This window comes from Protopterus annectens, chromosome 16.part0, assembly GCF_019279795.1.
Source record: "Protopterus annectens isolate FY-2018-M chromosome 16.part0, PAN1.0, whole genome shotgun sequence".
Classification (NCBI taxonomy): Eukaryota; Metazoa; Chordata; order Ceratodontiformes; family Protopteridae; genus Protopterus; species Protopterus annectens.
In genome coordinates, this window is record NC_056750.1 from 560,424,934 (window position 1) to 560,445,667 (window position 20,734).

The 20,734-nt window shown below is 39.1% G+C and overlaps 1 protein-coding gene across 2 annotated transcripts in view; it reads left to right on the plus strand.

Annotated features, from left to right (window-relative positions):
* The window catches only part of HMCN2 (hemicentin 2), a 2,554,053-nt gene that overhangs the window by 1,844,738 nt on the left and 688,581 nt on the right, over nt 1-20,734 (plus strand). For both annotated transcript variants that reach the window (XM_044058392.1, XM_044058391.1), the window contains exon 59: nt 9,176-9,289. In XM_044058392.1, the coding sequence (XP_043914327.1) occupies nt 9,176-9,289 (114 nt within the window). The remainder of the gene's footprint in view (nt 1-9,175; nt 9,290-20,734) is intronic.

Consider the following 20,734-nt stretch of genomic DNA (forward strand, 5'->3'; position numbering starts at 1 on the left):
GAAGAAGTAGAGACTTGAGGATATGCAGGTTGAGGAGTGTTCGAGTTGCATGGAGGATGAAATAGTTGTATGAAATGGGGGAGAGTGACTAGCATTGAGAGGTTTGGTGAAATAAGGTGATTAGAAATAGTATTTGAGTTAGAAGTAAGGCTGTTTCGGTGAGCATGGTGTTTGTTTAGGATGTTAGGTGGGGGTGAGTTTGGAGTTGAGTAGGTATTGGGATGAGCTGTAACAAGTGAGGTTAGATTTTGTGGACTGGAAAGGGATGGGATTAATTTGTAAGTGAGGTGGAGGAAATTAATTATGGGCAGGGGTGGGATAAGATGATTGGGTGTTAGAGGGGGTGGGTGTGGTTTTCTGTCTATAAGTGTAGAGATGCTGGGGGCAGGGTAGGGGAGCAGAGTGAGCCCACAGGGCAAATGGAACAGGTAGAGCCAAGGAGAAGGAAGAAGGCAAGTCAGTGAAGAACAATCAGTGGAGTGGATAGCAAGCTCAGAGGTAAGAATCCACAGGGATGAGGCACTGTTTTACTGTGTGTGACAAAAGAGAGAAGCAGAGAGTTTCACAGAGATTTAGGGCTGAAAGCAGGGCAGTAATAGGACTGACAGAAATGTTAAAATACTAGTTAAACTTAAAAGTGAATAGATGCTGCCACCTAGCCTCATCTACCCACGACATCCCACACTAATTAAATATTGCAAACACACATATAATCCATATTCTCCATTTGCTATTAAAATTTGACATTTAGTCATGTCAACACTGCATCTATCATAATTAAATCACTACAAAAGAACCACAATTAGCAAATACCTTCACATTTCTATAGTCCTGTCTGCAGCACTGTCTCGCTCCCATGAACCCAATCTCAACCTTATACATTGTCTTAGCAATCTCCCTTTTACCCTTTTAACCAGGTATCCTGTTCCCCAAATAGCAAACCAGTTATATCAACTAAATCTCTCTTACTGCCATTAACCTGTTAGCAATAGTAACCTTTTCTGAGTACCTTACACAAGAAGCCCTTCTCTCATTCTAACCCATAGTGATATAATACAATGTCTTCCAACATCTGCAGAGGTTCTTCCCCAGACTTTCAAAATAGTGCACATTACCTCATCAAATATTAGTTTCTGAGACATGACTAGAACAAACCAAATCTAAAAATGCATCCCATCCTCTTACTGGTTTGTAAAGACATTCAGACCAGACCAGATCACAACCCTCAACAAGGAAAATCAAGTCTTTCCAAACTAGTCCAGTATCTACACATGCTTAATACCTTACTATTGCTTCTGTCAACTGCGCAAACCTCCCCTCCAAACTAGATCAAATCTAACTGTGGCTGAGGAAACACAACATAGACACCTGTGCATTGAAGAAAGCTAGGCTCAACCTTCAGTCAAGGCACCCTACACACCTGCTTCAGCAACTGCAATATCACTTGTTTAGACAGACCTGTGACCAGGGTAGGTGACGGCCACATGACACTCATAAATAAACAAAATCTACAACATAATCTCTACCTCCTGTGTCACAGATGAATTCAGGCCAAAACTGCCTTATTTTAAGTCTTGACATAATACAAAAAAGCCTGTTATAAACTAAGTATAAAATGCAGCTTATCACAAATAATAAAATAAAGAAAAATACAGTGAAATGCAATTTAAATATCTCTTTAATTCAAAGTCACAATAAAAGGAAAATAAACTCTCTTATAACAATGGACTTCATCAGACTTTGAAACTTGCACACAAACAGCATTTTAGAAAGATAGAAAAGTCACGATTAAAAAACACAACATAAAAATCATCATCAACCCCCCCCCCCCTTTCCCATTTTTCTACATGGGCTCAGGGTGTCATGTCAACTGCCATCATTACTCTTGATTCATTGCTGCTCTCCCATCCTCGTTTCCTCTTACCTTCTTCCTGTCTGTCCCAAATCTTCACCAGATTGTCGTCTGCTTTTCTGTACATGTGCCTGAACCACCATAATCTATTTTCTTTGACTTTCTTAGCAATTGGACTGACTTGGGCTTCTGTCTGATGTCATAATTTTTTTTCCTGTCCCACAGTATGCATCTACCCACCCAACCCATCTGAGGCACTTCATCTCCATCACCTGTAGCTTCTTCAGCTGTTCTGCCTTCACTGCCCAGGTTTCTGTGTCATGCATCAGCACCAGGTTTCTGTGCCATGTATCAGCACCAGGTTTGTGTGCCATGCATCATCACCAGGTTTCCATGCCATGTATCAGCAGCAGGTTTCTGTGCCATGCATCAGCACCAGGTTTGTATGCCATGCATCAGCACCAGGTTTGTGTGCCATGCATCAGCACCAGGTTTCTGTCCCATGTATCAGCACCAGGTTTCTGTGCCATGCATCAGCACCAGGTTTGTATGTCATGCATCAACACCAGGTTTCTGTGCCATGCATCATCACCAGGTTTCCATGCCATGTATCAGCAGCAGGTTTCTGTGCCATGCATCAGCACCAGGTTTGTATGCCATGCATCAACACCATGTTTCTGTGCCATGCATCAACACCATGTTTCTGTGCCATGCATCAGCACCAGGTTTGTGTGCCATGCGTCAGCACCAGGTTTCTGTGCCATGTATCAGCACCAAGTTTCTGTGCCATGCATCAGCACCAGGTTTGTATGCCATGCATCAGCACCAGGTTTGTGTGCCATGTATTAGCACCAGGTTTCTGTGCCATGCATCAGCACCAGGTCTGTATGCCATGCATCAGCACCAGGTTTCTGTGCCATGCATCAGCACCAGGTCTGTATGCCATGCATCAGCACCAGGTTTCTGTGCCATGCATCAGCACCAGGTTTGTATGCCATGCATCAGCACCAGGTTTGTGTGCCATGCATCAGCACCAGGTTTCTGTGCCATGCATCAGCACCAGGTTTGTGTGCCATGTATCAGCACCAAGTTTCTGTGCCATGCATCAGCACCAGGTTTGTATGCCATGCATCAGCACCAGGTTTCCGTGCCATACATCAGCACCAGGTTTGTATGCCATGCATCAGCACCAGGTTTCTGTGCCATGTATCAGCACCAAGTTTCTGTGCCATGCATCAGCACCAGGTTTGTGTGCCATGCATCAGCACCAGGTTTGTGTGCCATGCATCAGCACCAGGTTTGTGTGCCATGCATCAGCACCAGGTTTGTGTGCCATGCATCAGCACCATGTTTCTGTGCCATGCATCAGCACCAGGTTTGTGTGCCATGCATCAGCACCATGTTTCTGTGCCATGCATCAGCACCAGGTTTGTGTGCCATGCATCAGCACCAGGTTTCTGTGCCATGCATCAGCACTAGTCCCAGCACTGTTTTGTTCATCCAACTTTTCAACTTTTTTGGTATGTTTCTGTCACACACCACTCCAGACACACTGTTCCAGTTGGCTGCAGTCTTTCTTATTGTAGCTTTGATCTCCTGATTCAGACTTCTTTTCTCCTTAACTACCTTTCCTAGGCACTTGAAGCCATTAGCCTGTTCCATTATTTTTCGTTCTGTCTCTGTTCTCAGCTTCTTCTAATTTCCCCTCATTTCCTGTCGTTATAATTGTCTTATCTCTACTTGGTTTTATCCCATGCGCTTTCAGTTTTGTATTTCATTCACCTATCCTTTCCCCGAAGTTCATGCTCAGAGTCTGCCTGTAATGCCATATGGTCTGCATACAGCAACATTGTTGATCTGTCCTCCCCTACCTGTTTGCTAATGTAGTCTATCACCAGTTTGAGTAACAGTGGGCTCAGACCTGAAAAGTGATTCACACCTACTGTCACTTTGATCTCCTCTGTGAGTCTGAACTTTGTTTGCACTTGTGTCATTGGGTCCTTGTACATAGCCTGCACTAATTTTACCAATGTTTCTTGGAATGTGAACCATTTCAGGACTGCCCACAACAGCTTTCTTGGAATCTTGTCATATGCATCCTCCAAGTCTAGGAATGCCAAGGTGGACACTTCCCTAACTTCTTGTTAATCATTGGGCCAGTTGTGCTGCATCCTGATCTGAATGTGAACTGCACATCTCCCATCCTGCTTTCTACTGCTCTTAATATTCATTCATAGGTAAATACTAGGATATTGACCCTGGAGTCTATATAAGCCTAACCAAAAAGGTACCCTGGCTTTTGCCACCCAAGAAAATTATTTTCCTGTGCCCCTGTCGAGCAGAGCCACAGAAGTGATCCCCAGGGTGAATTTCCTATCCCTCATCCAGTTATCAAGATTTTTCTTGAAGAGTGCTAATGAGGAGCTTTGTTTGATATAAATAGGTAGTTTTTTTTTCCAGAGTATGAGAAGTCTCTGGGACAGGAGTCTATCTCTCCAGCATGTTCTGTTTATTGTGGTGACAAGGTTTAGGTCCCTAGAGCATGTATCTCAGAGGGACTGGGATTTCTTTAAGTGGAGCATGTCCAACAGCTCTGGGTTTGACATAGCTCTGTATGTTAGGCAGAGATCGGCTCTGAGTAGGTGATATGCAACGGAATAAAGCTGGAGTTTTTTGAGATGGTCTGCATAGGGCATCTGTTTGAGGCTGGTAATCCTCGTTGTGCGGTATTTCTGCAGCCTTTCCAGTTGTTGTAGATGTCTTGTGAGGTACATACCAAAAGGGGCACTGTATTCTTTAATGGGTCTAATGAGTGACGAGTAGATGGGAACAATGACCTCTTTTTTTCCTGGATGAGAAACCTTTTGTGATGAGGTGTGCTATGTAGAAGGATTTCCTGACTACTGTAGCAATGTGATTATCAAAGGAGAGACTACTGTCCACCTGTGTCCCAAGGTCTCTTATCACACTTTCGGTGTTAAGTAGACTAACGCCTATGTAGTAGTTCATGGGTACAGAGTTTTTACCAAAAGGGGTGACAATGCACTTTTTGGCATTGAGCTTGTTGTACCCTATTATTTTCCAGTGAATCAAGAAATGAGGAATGGGAATCTTGGGGCATTGTAGGGGATTTGTAGCAAGCTAAATTTTGATTGCAATCTTGCCCAGAGTTAGTTGTACTTGGATAATCTCGGATGCATTATGTTGAGCAACTAGCCTGGAGGTTTGGATATCCTTAATGAATATGGACACGCCTCCACCTTTAGTGTTTTGCTCCAGGTTAGGTGGCCAAAAGGTGTTGTATGAATTATAGCCTGATATTGCAGGGGTGCTCTCTGGAGCCTTGAACCAGGTCTCTGTCACTGCACAGATGTCGATGTTCTCCATTTTAAGGAGTGCCTCGAGTGAGTGCATTTTGAGGTTTAGACTTCTAGCATTGAGTACCATTACCCTCAGATTTTGCTTGCTTGTACCTGTTACGGTGGTGAATTTGTCATTTGAACCTTGCCTAAAAAAGGCACTATAGGGGTGGCAAAAGCCTTAGCTGGTATCCGGAATCCCAAGGGCGACAGGTGCAGGCCATCTCTGGCAAAGCATCGTGGTTTGTTGATCATGTCATCCCAGGCAGACAGATACTGGATCACCTTAGAATTACACCAAAAGCTTAGCCAATTGTTGAAGTCAGTCATTTTGTCCCTGTATTGTGATATAATTCTGGGTGATGGCAGGATGCTACTCAGGGCTAGGGTCATACCTGCCTGGGCTACAAGATCAGGCAGCTCCTCCATGTCTCTTTTCATGTAGTCCAGGGAGGTACGTCTCAGGTCATTCACACCAACATGGACAGTGACAGTCATATTTGTACTTGTGGAGTGACCTGAGTGCATGCGTTATGTGGCAGATCCTGGCACCCGACAGGCAGCTGACAGTAACTTTCTCCTTGTTTATCCCAGTGAGTGGAACATCAGTGTGCCTGACTATAGAGTCACTTATGACTAGAGTGTTGGGTACGTTGTTATGCCTTATGGGCTGTGGTTGAGTGGCACACTGAGTTTGTGGGCTACGTGTCATTTGGGTCGTGTTGGGGATTGGAGGTTGCTTGCATTTCTGCTTTGGAGGTCCCTGTTGCTTGGTCAGATTTTTATTGAGAGCCTCCGTGAATGTAGGTGTGTGTTTTGTGTTTCTGTGTGTGTTTTGGTGGTGTAGGTGTTGAGAGACTATGTGATGATGAGTGTGGTGTGGTGTGGTGCAAGTGATTACATTCTCCTCTTGACTGTCTAGTCCAGTTTTGGGTGAAGAGAGCTTTGCTTCTCTCTCAGGTTGTAGTGTTGGGTGGTAGGAGGAGAGGGTTGTCTGTGTACATGAGGCAATTTGCTGCATTGCCCCAAGATGCCCAGATGCATCAGGTAGACAGGAGAAAACACCGGGAGCTGACCCTTAGACATGTCTGGATAGGTGCTTATTTATTAAGTACTAAAAACTGTATTCCTCTAGACAAGTGAGGAAAGTTGAGTGCTGTAGTAATTTGTAGCTTATGTAGTGCTTACAACAAGTTCTGAACAAGTGTTGAACTCAAAGAAACTGATTTGATTGCTAAAACTAAAAAACTGGCTAGTTCTAAGGGAAAATTTGAAGAGCAGACGTTATGGCGCCGGGAATAGTTTAACCCTAGCTAAGTGGCGATGCATAAAGTTTTTTTGTTTTTTGGATAAGCTACCTAGTGATTACCACTCTCACTGATAAGCTAGAAGGCGTCCCTCCAAAACAGAAAGGTTTGGGGGCTCAGAAGCTTACAAACAGTCCTGGATACAGCAAATCTGTATCTGGACTAGACTACTTACAGGAAAGGCAGGAAACAAGCTTAAAACATTTTTCTAAAGTGGAAAGGGAGAAAGGAGAAGCAGAAGATAATTCAAGGTTAAGAAACTAAGTGGGTTGGCCTTCTCAAATGTACCCTGTATTAGGTAGAATGATGTAATGACACTAGAATGGGAGGACTCCCAGATCAAATTTGTAGTACGGATGGGCAACTGCAAAGCCACCAAGTATAAGAACAAGATACCAATAGGGATGGAGGGTGGGAAACAAAAATAAGAACAAACAAACCCAAACAGATGCTTAACAAATGTAGAAAATTTCCAGTTAATACCTCACACACAGTGAAACTAGCATAGAAAAGTATGCAGCAGACAATGAACGTGCTGTAAATAACTCATAAAAATGAGCAGAAAAACAGGATACTTAATGTTGTATATCACAGATCAGAGTTTGCTCAGTGCCCTTCCTCCGATTAGCTCAGTGTGAAATGGCAGAAACACTCACAAGTTAACTTCTTAAGTAACAGAAAGTTGAAACCTGAAACAACTTTAAAAAAAGCTCGAAAGAACCAATGAGGTGCTTACTCCAAGCCGTAGTCCAGGTAACCCCAATCAGCCAATAACCAGAAACACTCTCTCACTGAAATGCAAGAATGGCTTTGGCTACACTAAGATGGCCTGAAACATGTGCTCAGACACACAGCCTCTACAAACAAACATCTAGGCCCAAAACACAAGCCTGAATATGGACATTGCTACAACTACCTACACTACTTGGGTAGAAAAAAAACTGCAGAAATGTTTATCACAGCAGAAAAGCAGCAGTTAACCTTTAAATGAATGTTTTAAACAGATAAAGGAGCAAGGAGACTCTAGAGAATGCTTTTAACTGCAAACAAGTTATATGATAACACTCCTTAGCAGGAAATCAGAACAAGCAAACCCAAACAGATGCTTAACAAATGTAGAAGATTTCCAGTTAATACTTCACACACAGTGAAACTAGCATAGAAAAGTATGCAGCAGACAATAAAAATGCTATAAATAACTTGTAAAAATAAGCAAAAAACAGGATAGTTAATGTTATATATCACAGATTAGAGTTTGCTCAAACCCATCCCTACTCTCTGTACAATGGTATCCCTGCTGTATCTGCACAATGGTACCTATGCTGTTTGTCTGTACATTGGTGCCCCTGCAGTATATACAGAAGTTCCCTGTTGTGTATGTACAATGGTAACACTGTTGTGCATACAATGAATGGTGCCCCTGTTGTATATATACAGTGATGCTCCTGCTGTGCTTAGTGTTGCTCATGTATGTGCAGTGGTGCCCCAGCTGTGTATGTACAGTGGTACCTCCTGTTGTGCTTACAATGGTGTCAGTGGTGTGCGTGTGTGTGTATGTGTGAGCGCTCACACATAGTGGTGCTCCAGTTGCGTATGTACAGTGGGTACTTCCTGTTGTGTTTACAATGGTGTCAGTGCTGTGTGTACAGTGAATATCCTGCTGTGTGTGTACAATGTTTTCATGTGTGTGCTCTCACAAACTGGTGCCCCAGCCTGTGTGTACAGTGCTGCCGTGGCAAAGCAAGCTCACTCTCACCTAATACAACTGAAAGAGCTTAATCTTGTACTCTGGGGTTTGTGTGCCCCTATCCACCCCAAGCCCCCAGTGTGGTGGCAGTGGGGCAGAGACCTCCTTGAACCCTGCATGAAAGAGCGGAGAACAGGCCACTTCATTTTTTATTTTCCCTTCTGAATGGTTCTGCTCCTGGTTCAGTTCAAACACCAGACTGTTGGTAGTGTGACTTCTTGTCTCTGTTCCCAGTAGTTGGATCTAGTCGAGCTTTAACTTTAAGGTGAAACCTAACAGAACACCATGATTTCTGGTCTCCATAGTCATGAAATCCAGTCACCAAATGCATTATAGTTAGTTTTGCTAATTTTTTTTAAATGAAACTTTACATGACTTATTGCTTAATCAAAATTTGAACAATGAAGTGTGACAAAGTAGATCAGTAAGTATTATAATTTATTTGGCTCCACACATTTATGTAGGTTATGTCAGTCTGTGACAAATGTTTAAAATATTTGCTGCATTTGAATGTTGACCACTGAGAAGAGTCATAATACCAATTCAGCCTCTATCAGTGATTGCTTTAAATAAGTAGCATACAAAGCAATACTGTCATGCTACTGTTACTAAACAGCAAAGCACTTGATATCTCTTCCAGCAGAGCTATTGTTTATGTTAATGTTTGCAAAACTATTCAAGACCTAGAAAAGTAGTAGCAGAAAAAATATTCTAAAAGTATATGTGAGGAAGAAGTGGTATATAATGATTTTTTATAATAGTATAAAAAATCATGGTAAATAAATAAATACGGACTAGACTGTACCACTGCATAGCTTAGTTTCAGCATATCACCATTGTTAGTGCAGAATCATTACAAGATCTCAGGCATTGTGGATACTGACAGTAGTTCATATCTGCTTTATTTCAGGTGGACAAGTCCTACAGATTTCTCAAGCTAAACTTACTGATGCAGGAGAATATGTCTGTGTGGTGACAAACCCAGCTGGGAAGGATGAAAAGCATATTCATCTAAATGTCTATGGTATGTACTACATGCATATCTGTTAACTGTCTTTTCATGCAGGATAAATTACAGAGAAAAAGTATGTGAACTGCTGAGTGAGTTACTGTTTTGATTTCGTAGGTATACGATAAAAGAGAATGGTCTTGTCAACTTTACTTGCCTGAGAATTGCTGCATTTCCTACTGATACCACCTTTCCCCTTTTATTACTTTGCCTCCTTCAATCCATCCACTGAGTAATCTACTTAATTTATTAATATCTTTTCTTCTGTTTTAGCCGGAATCTTTACCATCCTCCTTGCTTATTCCATTTCCTCTTTCCTCCATTATGTGCATTTGTAGCAGTTTCAGCCTTTCCTCATATGCTACGTCACTAAATCCCTTTTCTTTTTTGGATATACTTTGCAGAATTTCTTTCCATTGTTCTAGCATCCCCATATGTTCTGCAAGTGACTAGAATATTACAAGTATGGCTGTATTAGTGCGCTGTCTGAGATAGCATGTATTTTGTAATCCTGGAGACAATGCCCTTGACATCAAAGCCATGCATCTAGTATAGGCACTGTTTTGGCATCTCATTCACAGTGCCTGAATTCCTTTAGGTGAGAGAACTACATTGCCTAACTACTCTGGTATGCTGAGGGATTCCTGAGATTCTTTCCTTAATATCCATACTTGTCCACCAACCTTAAATAGGATACATGCTTATTTCTTCCATAGAAGTCTGTATGTTTCCGGAATTAGTCACATCAGCTAAGTTCCCTTTTATTTTGCAATTCATTTTTCTCAGTTTGCATAGAGAGATGCCCTGTTCTTTACATTTTGTCCAGCCCAAAATTTGCCATGATGCTAAGGCTTTGTGTTCCTGACAATCTCTCTATACCTACTGTTTCCCAGGATGCTTTATTAAAACCATGATGACTTCCATGCTGAGAGTGCCACACTGTAGTGCAATAGAAAATGGAGTATCATAGACAAAGAAGCATATTCTTAGTGCAGGCTTAAAGACTAAAAGCATATTTACTAGAACACAGAGTAAGTTTTCCACACAGCTATATATATATATATATATATAGAGAGAGAGAGAGAGAGAGTTAATACATTTTTTTCCTGTTTGCATTATTTCATTAAGTAGATAACCACACTAGACAAGAACTTTAGCAGAAAAGCATACATCTGCAGTGTCAGTGGCTCAACAGATAACAGACATGTCTTTGGTGATAGCAGATCAGAAGGCTGTGGGTTCCTTTCCCAAACTGGAACTTGGACCAATTTCCCAATAGTGATTTTGCAGTGCAGCATAAGGGGAAAGCTGCTCTTCTGAGTGTGTTTTGCTTTGGATGAGACATTATTAAACTGAAGTCCTTTCTCCCCGAGTTGGTGGTAGCTCAGGTGGATGTAAAAGATCCCATGACACATAATGAAAAAAAGAGTGGGGGATTCTTTATTTATTTATTTTTTACATTTTTTTCATTATTTACACATTCATTGTATTTACACTTTGCGTAAAAGTTATTGCATTTTATTACATTTTCATCCCCCCCCTTTCTTTCACCCACATATGTTTTTTCATCCTCTTTTTATTATACAATTCTTCACACCTTCTCTTCTCAGTTTCCCTCTTACTTTCAGAAACATAATTTTATACAATGCCATGTCCAGATCAATGGTTTAAAAATCCTCACATCCAAATCTGATTTTGAAGAAATTCCAAGATTTCTTTTTTTTTTTGCAGTCCAAAAAGCAATGCTCCAATATTTCAACACTGCATACATTACACATACTTTCTTCCAATACTTTATATTTCGTATTACTTTTCATAAGTAATTTATCCATCAGTATCTACCATAAAAATTCCTGGCCTCATACAAAACTCCAGCCTTGTTTTGCCTTGCTCTTATCACTTTTTTGGCCTTATTTCCCATTTCACAATGATCTACCTAGAAGTTCTCTATCATTATTGTTGTACAAACCTTTCCTTTCTTTTCCTATCTCATTTCTCTCATAATTTTTGTCATATTCTTTCCCTTCCAAATTTTCAACAATCCCCCCCCCCCTTCATCCACACTTCTTTATATATTTCAAATACCAGCATTCCTAACATGGACCTTCCTTCACTACCCTTTTAAAACCCGAAGTAAAAAAATCTCGAGTGTTTATTCACCCCTTTCTAAAGATTTTTACTATATTTAATTTTGATTAAAAAAAAAACACAAAAGAAAAAATCCACTTTCAGTCTAAGAAGGATATAAACATTACCTAAAATATAATTTACCTAAAACATGTGTATTTAACATATAAACTTTCTTCCTTAATGCCAACTGAAACAGTTTCCACAAATCTGTCAAATTTTGAATGTTTTAAAGATTGCCTTCCATTGTTCTATTACAATATGATACTGCCCAGATTTAATACATTTATCACATTATTTGTAAAATATATTACTTTAATCTCCCTCATGCCCCCTAAAATACTTACTTCTTTAAAACTCATTGTCACAACCTTCCCCAACAGTATCTGTCCTAATAACTAACCTCATTCACCATCTGCGCCTAGCTATTAGCACCAAATTCACCAAATGGCTTTTTCATACAATCATAGGATCATAGGAAGTTACTAAGCTATTGTCCCTGAGGTCCTTACAAGAATAGCCAAGAATTTAGCCCATGTTCCAACATGTCAGCACCTTATGCCACTGTCCAGCAGGGACACAGGTGGAATCCCGGGGGGGGTATTTTCTGTTCCTCGTCCAGTTATCCAGGTTGCGCTTAAAAAGGTTTAATGAGGTACTCTGCTTGACATGGAGAGGGAGTCTATTCCACAAAAGGGGGAGTCTCTGGGACATAAATCTCTCCCGCCATCAAGTCCCATTGATGTCACAGACCAGGTTGAGGTTTCGCGTGCTGGTTACGCAAGTGGAGCTTGATTTTTAATCACTTCTTTTAACTGCCATAATTTTTCTTCCAACTTTGATCTACAGATTTGTAAAACTGTATTCACTGCTTTCATAAACAATCCAGTACTCAGTGGGCAACCTTTGTTTTACCATTTTACTCCTGTCTTATCTTTTCCCTCTCCACCCATTCACCATCACTGAAGCAAACCAATCATCATGGTCTTACTACTTATTGCCCTTCATATCCCATTTTCTGTTAAAATAATCAGTTTTTTCCAGTGATTAATATTATCATACATCTTGTGTATTGTACATTACAAATCACTACTCTACCTTCACTTTTTTCCTTTACTATATAATCCAACAACTCTTTTTACCATTATCAACATTTCATTTATCCTTTGGCATATACTTCGTTTAACTATCCTACAATATTCATCAATATTTTCTGGATAATTTTCATAAATATTTTATAGTTCATATTTCCTAATGTTAACCTTCATTTTATATTTCTTCCATCTCCTATGTTATCTGTATACATTTTATCCCTCACTCATAAATCTATTAATGTGTATTCTTACTTCCATCCATTCATTCATTCTAAACTTCCAGAAAAACGTCTTTCTCTGAACCAGAAATTTCTTTATAAACATTATACCCCAGCCCATCTAATCCTGGTGCTGACTCTTCTTTCCTTCCTTAACACATCTTCTAATTATCTATATTCTATTTTTTCTCTACTTCTACTAATTCTTTTTTTTCTCTACCTACCCATCTCCTTAATTTTTTCAGGGCCTTAGCTGCACCCATGGTGTTGAGTTACAAATCTTTTCAGTTTCAATGGCCATGCTTACAAACAAACGAATGGGATAGCCATGAGTGCAGCCATGGCCAATAGCCTGGCCAATGTAGCCTTAGGCAAGTGGGAGAAGGAATTTGTGCTGCAAAGTGAATAGGGGAGATTTATGACAAGCTACCTTCACTTTATTGATGATGTATTTATTGTCTGCCCAGGTGAGAAATCTAAACACACTGAGTTTATTCACTACATAAGTAACTCCACCATCTTCCTGAAGTTAACCACTTCCATCTGCTCAGAGTAAGTGCAGTTCCTTGATATGACTGTCAGTATTGATAAAGACAGAGGAAGATTAATTAGTAGCTTATACAGGACACCAACAAGAGTGACCTACTTACTTCACAGAGACAGTATGCATCCAGTAAAAACTAAGTACAATGTAATAAAATCACAAGGCTACTGATTAGCATGCATTACCACAGATTTGGTCCCTTTTATCAAAAATATGAATGATCTTGAAAATGATTTCTTAACCAGAGGATATGAGTCAAACATGTTACATATGATCCTGGATCCCATTAGAGATTCTAAAACTAACAATGACCCTGTGTGGAATAGGCCTTTTGGTAAAATTATGCAACAAGGCCACCCTAACCCAAACAAAAAGAAAAGTAAGGACAGTTGCATTCTAACTTACACCTGTGATTTCAACACAATTAAAGTCATTTTTAAGGAGACCTGGGCTATCCTCACTGACAATCAGTGGCTTGTAGGGGTTTTAGGAGATCACCCTACTTTTGTATATAAAAAGAGCAGACGCATACGTAGCTGTGTGGAAAAGAAAATTAAGGAACACCAGGATGACATGAGCACTAAAATCTGTGGGTCACCTAACTGCACTTTCTGTGAGCACTTGATGGATTGTGACTCATTTGAGTGCCCCTATCTTAAAACGATGGTGAAATCTTCAGCAAGTGGTAACTGTAATACTGAACAATTTGTATATAGGGCCAACTGTCATGACTGCCCTGCATTTTATGCGGGTAAGACTATGAATAAACTGAAAAGGAGGATCTCAGGTAATCTTTCTGACATCAAATGTAAATGCCAGAGGAACACCTTATCCAAACACTTATTAGAACACCCCAGACATTTTGGTTTTAAATTTCTCATTCTGGACTGTGTGGAGATGGATAAGCTTGAAGGGGACATCAGTGGTGTTTTGGAGAAAAAAAAATTAAACTGACAGCTGAAATTAAATGCATTCAGAAAACCAGGCCTAACTACTACTGCTCTGTTAAGAGTGTGTTGAATTTATGTAAGCTGCCACACAATCTTTAAAGGTTTTTTTAGGGAATTTTTGAAGAAATATTTATATGTACTAAAGGTACCAAACATACTAAAAAATAATAACAAAATGATGCATAGAGAGTGTGTGTGTGTGTGTGTGTGTGTGTGTGTGTGTGTGTGTGTATATATATATATATATATATATATATATATATATATATATATATATATATATATATATATATATATGGGTCCCCTACGAAATACCGAACGCTCAGAATCCCGACGCCCAAATTACCGAGACCAGAAGCCTGATACCCCACATTACCGAAAGACCAGAAGTGCGAAATTCAAAATCCTGATGTTAAGGGATATTGAGTTAGCGCTTCTGGTGTTGCGGTTCAGGAAAGTATCTGTGTGTAAGTGTGCTTGTGAGGGGCTTTAGTGTGTGTTGTGACTATGGTGTGTGTGTGTGCGTGTGTCTGTAATGTGTGGGTGTGAGTTTGCCTTGTGTGTGTGTGTTTGTGTGATCTCGGAGTTAGAATATTAAAGTAGGAGAGTGTGGGGGGTATAGCCCCCCACATGGGGGGGGTGCAGGGGAGCTTGCCCCCCTGCTTAACTATAGTGTAGGATTATTATTTTGGGTTTGGGGGGACACTGTGTGTATGTGTGTACTGTATGTGTGTTGATCGTTCGCAATTTTGAATTTCGCGCTTGTGGTCCGTCGGTCTTCTCGTCTTTCGGGTATTTGGTCTTGGGATTACGGGCATCGGTCTTGTGGGTTTTTGGTCATTTGTAGTGAACCCATATATATATATATATATATATATATATATATATATATATATATATATGGGATCTGTACTGATCCCCGAATGAAAATATCACTGAATCACTAACGGCCGGGCATACTTACGCGAAAGTGCTTTTCACCGAAGAAGCACTTTCGCGTAAGTATGCCTGTTGCAGAGGTGGTACAACGGTGCAGATAAGGGAAAATTCTCTTTTCTCCACTGTAGTGCGATCTCAGAGTGAGAATATTAAAGTAGGGGGGTGGGGGGGCACAGCCCCCCACAAAAATGTTAATTTAATGTATTTTTTTGTTTAACACACTTTAGTGAAAGCGCTTTTGCTAAAGTGTGTTCGGTGATAGTGGATTTGGACTGTTGAACTTTCGTTCAGCAGTCCTAGATCCATGTATATATATATATATATATATATATCTACATATATATGTTTAGTTATTTTAACCTCATTTCTGAGTTGATTAGATTTAGTACACTCTTGCATCACTCCAGAGAATTAAGTGGTAGATTCAAAACAGATATTTTTTTCATGCAGCTATTACCATAAAGTTTTGGTATAATTCCCCCATTTAGCATACTGGTACATGCTCATGCACACACCTGCACATTTTATACATACACCGATGAAGGCTTGGTAAAAACCAAAGCCGAAACCGGTCTGTTCTTGTTTATTTTGTGGTTTCTTATATGCTTAACTAATTAAATTAGTTTCACAGCTCACAGTTGCTGGCTTCTTTTCTTTTTGGAATCCATTTTATACATTACCACTTTACTTCATCCACTGTTTTCTGTATTTTTTATACTGGTTTTTATTGTATAAACATTTTTTTTTTGGAGGGAAACTGTAAACATGAAAATTGTCATGATAGGTGTTTTTTTTTTCTTCTCTCAACTGCAAACCACTGACATTTTTTTGAACTGTAAATAACTTGTTTTTTATGCACATTAATACGTATGGATAGATGTTTATTAGATATTATTACACAGACGTATATTTATATTGTTCTAATTAGATAATGTTTATGGTTAGATAGCTTCTTCTTTTGGCTTTTCCCGGTTAGGGGTTGACACAGTGGATCACCTGTCTGCTCATGATTGGCAGTGGAGTTTTATGGTGTCGAGTTGCCAGCCCGGCACCCAGTCTTCCACAGAAGGCATGCACACACACGCATGTACTCACGCCTAGGGCCAATTTATAGTATCCAGTCCACCTACAGCATGTCTTTGGGATGTGGGAGGAAACCAGAGCACCCGGAAGAAACCCACACGACCACAGGGAGGACATGCAGACTCCGCATAGAAGGCACCCCAGCCGAGGATCGAACTGGAGAACCTCTTGCTGTGAGGCGGCAACGCTAACCGCTGCACCACCGTGGCCACCCTATATGGTTAGATAGCTATGTGTGTTTTTTCTTGTATCTATCTAGTTAGCTTTTTTACTTATCTACCCATGTTATATGATTGTAGTTCCTGTCATAGACCTGATGAAGGCATTTTTGCATTTGTTAGCCAAAAGCGGTTTAAGTTAAAAGTCAGTGTTTATATGTGGTTTATGCTTTTCTTAGTACTTGATTTTGGAATGTGGGTTACAAATAGATAGGTAGTGTTTTCCTTAACTAGGATTTAGTTTGATCTAATCAGTAGTAGTGTATGGAGGTGGATACTTGCTGTTCTTAAATGCACTTTTCCAGCCATGTTTATACTGTTTGCCTGGAACAGGCTGGTTTAAAATTAAAAGAATACATATATTTTCCACACCTACTTCTAAGTGTATAAAAGCTGATATGTTTAACATTGTAAACTATTTCTTATTTTTTTTGTTAGTGAGGATTGCTTGTCTGTGACAAAGGCTTGTTGCTTTGGAACACTTCCTGGGTTTTATGATTTTTGGAAATTATTGTGACTGAGTTCATAAACTAAGTTTTAAGACTACTAATTTTTTTTATTTTTTTCCTCAACACTTGTGTTGGTGAGGTTCGAACTAGACAGATTCCTGTGCTTGTCCATTTTAATGTATTAAAATCTGTTATTTACCTTGTTATTCCTTTTCCTCCATTTATTACTTATTTGTTGTCATGTATTAAGGCACATATTGCTTTGTAGCCACCACACCTTCCATTATTTCTTTCATATCTTTTGATTAGGACAAATAGTCCGTTTCTGTTTAAAGTATACCTCTCCGATAAATCATTACATTTTACCCCTAATTTTAAATCACCACATTTAATGCGTTTTCATCTTTTATAACTTGAGTTGTATTTCCTTTTACTTTTCTTAAATTACATTTATAATATGCCATCATAATTACAGATGTATTCACCACCACAAACGTTACCTCTTCCAACATTTATTTCCCAGCTGTCATACTTGTATATGTATAAATAGCACACAGTTGTACTGTTCTTTTTCTTATATCACATTGTCAGTCTTCCTGGAATAGCTACCATTCTGTTCATTATATTACTTCTTCATAATAGTTATGCCTGAGCATATCTTTTTACCTGCTGAGCAGATTATTTCCATCCCCATACAGTTCCAGGTTTCCTTTGTCTCTTTTCTAATGCCTGTTGTATCTTAGAAACACATAATGTCCATATTTATTTTTATACTCTTACTGTCAAATCTCTAATTTTATTTCTGTTAGTGTTTATATTTACAGCTAGCAGTGAAACATTATCCTGTTCCTTTTTGGCATCCTTTATTGTTGAAGTTTGTGTTTTTATTGTTGTCCTTCTCACTCTTCAACATATTTCCTTCCACCTGCTCATTTTCTTCACCTGTTTCCATATCCCTTCTTCTTCCTAATCACACCTTAGTATTTCATACTTCTTATGAGTCTGTACTTCGACATTTCTTTGTTATTATTTTAATACTCCGTATACCATCGTTAACCATTCCTCATTTCCCCCACCCTTTCATCTGTACCTGAACTATTTTGTTCAGACTACATTTTGTCTGACAATTGTTTTTCTTCGTGTAACAATGAACAATCCACCCAAACATATCCACATCGTTACACTTTGTTCACGTGGATGAGCTATTCCTAGTCATATCAGCTGCATCCTTTCATGTTGCATTCCTGCACTAACCAGTCTTCTGTACCATAGTCAAAGCATGCTTTCGGCTGCCCCAGTATCTTTCAGTTCCTGTATTTCCATTAATTTTAATCACATTTGAAACATTCTTAACATTCCCCTCACACATATTTTAAGGCTACCCAAACCACCCACCCCACCTGTCTTTACATTTCTTGCATCATTAACCCTTGTTTTTAATTTCATACACATTGTGCATGTTTTCAGTTCAGTCTGTTCATTGTCACATTTCCTAAATTGAACAGGCATTTTTTTCCTCAGTTACATTCTTAAATTCTGAAAAAGATGTATTCTTTCCATCACACTAAAATGTTCCAGCAGAGCAAAAGATTCAAATGTTACATCACAGAAATCCTGTCATTGAATGTGTCAGTGCTGTGATATCCTACAGTTTAACCCCCAGTAACACCATTATAGTCTCAAGTACTTTATATATGTCTAGCTTTTCATTATTCATAATATTCATTCTTACAACTGCCCATTTTCTTTCGGTCCATTGTCCTGCCTGCTTCAATATTTTCAATCTAGATGTTAATCTGTCTTACTGTATTAAGCATCCAGATGATTTCATGTTGAAACTCCATTGCCAATGCATGTCCTTAAAGATGATTTCTCCACTAGCCAAACATGCACCAGTTGGTTGATCTTCCTGACCGTCCTTATTGTCTTTCTCCTCTGATTCCATTGTGGTATTCTCTTCTGCTTCCATAGCAATCACTCTTTCCACCAAATGACTCCATTTTACAACATCACCATTTTCTGGATCACTCTGGTTTATTAAATTCATCAATATTTGTGCATGTAAGCCTCCTTCTTACACTGTTGTCAGAATGGCTTCCTTGTGTTTAGTAATTACCAAACTTTCCATATTTTTGTTCTCCATTTCACTGTCAGGATGTTATCTCTCCTCTTCCATCTTGAATCTCTGTCCTCACCATTAGAACAGCTCCCTTTCACCACCTACTAACAAAAAAAACTTGGGGAAATTCCCTGGGTGCCTAGACAAATTTTTCTATAATCAGTATTGCTACTACCTCAGATGACCCCTGAAAAAAGGACATTGGTCTAGTGGGGCTAATCTGATCAACAAAGAGTCAATACAAATATAAGTAAAATAAAGTAAGAAAGCAGTTAACTTTTTCATGATTTTATAGGCATCACTGTTGAAAGCTTAGTGCATCTGTAATAAGAGGCAGGTATTACATGTTACAGAAATACTGATTTAAGCTTGGTAGTTACAGAGGAGACCAGCTGAAACATGCCAATTTAGAGCAGTCAAACAGTAAGAGGGACTGGGGACCAACTGAAGCTTAATCTTCCTGATGAGACACAATGAGCGAGACAAATTTGACTCCTATTGATTTTTAGTGTTCTTTGTATTTTCCACAATTGCTTCTTTTCCCATAATTGTAACAATTGTCAATCCATATCAAATGTGATCAGAATAAATATTTTAAAACGCTGTAAGAAGGTAATTGTTTGTTGTAGTCTGATAGTGATTTACAGGGATGCCGAATGTGTAAAACATTAAATATTAATGTTTCCCATCAAAAGAATACACCATTATGAGAGCTGTCTTTGTTCATCTAGTAATTCTTATAAACTCCAAGTCTTGACCAACAAAGTGTTCTTAACTGTATTACTGTTCATATCTAGGAAAATGTAGTCTTAACTTCTTTCAAAGCTAATTCCCTACATTCTGCCCCATTTTTGCAATGTTAGCTTTAATTGCTAGCTTATATTTAAACTTTTTAAGTGTAATTATCATGCACTTCTGGTCCATTCATTCCACTTCTCTATGCCTTTGTTATTCTCAGTTTTCAGAAATTCCTTAATTTGTCACTTTCTGAAGATGGGACATTGCTATTATGCATGGTCTTTTCAGCTCTAATACCAGCAATGAAACTGCTTCTGCATATCTAATCTTCCATAACAAAGTTAATTTGAAGGTGTTATTTAAAGTACACCTGTTCGTATATCTATGTCTGTGTATGGCTTTGGAGTACATGAACCAACTTACTAAGGCACAACTCCCCAGCCCATGTTATTGCAAGATCACAAGTGTAAATGGGGGGGGGGGGGGCATATTTGTGGTGGGTATGCGCTTCTACTTCCCTCTAGTAGGGAACCTCAAACATAGTGATGCAAGACAGTGAAAGCTCATTTCTTTTTAACTTCAGTACTGTTAATAGACAAAGTTATTGCTTTCAGCAGATATAGTACTTCTCGATATAACAGGTGAGGCAAATTTGTATCCCACTGATTTTTTTTTCATCTTTTAGTTTTGCTTTTATTTTCTAACTTTACTTCATTTCTTGTTATTGTGACCATTGCTTTGTCATGTATAATGTCTTGTGTCTGTCTTCTTGTCAAGGTCGGCTCCTTCCTCACCTGTGTTAACACTAAGCACCTTTGTACAGTGTTTCTTATCTCTCTTTTTTCTGCAGTTTTCCTACATATATTATTCCTCAGGTCATTTACTTTTTGTATATTTGATAAGTTAGTTTTTATAACCAATACTTTATTTAAAATGTTACTTTAATATGAGTTCATATTATAGCTGAAAAGGGTCCAACAA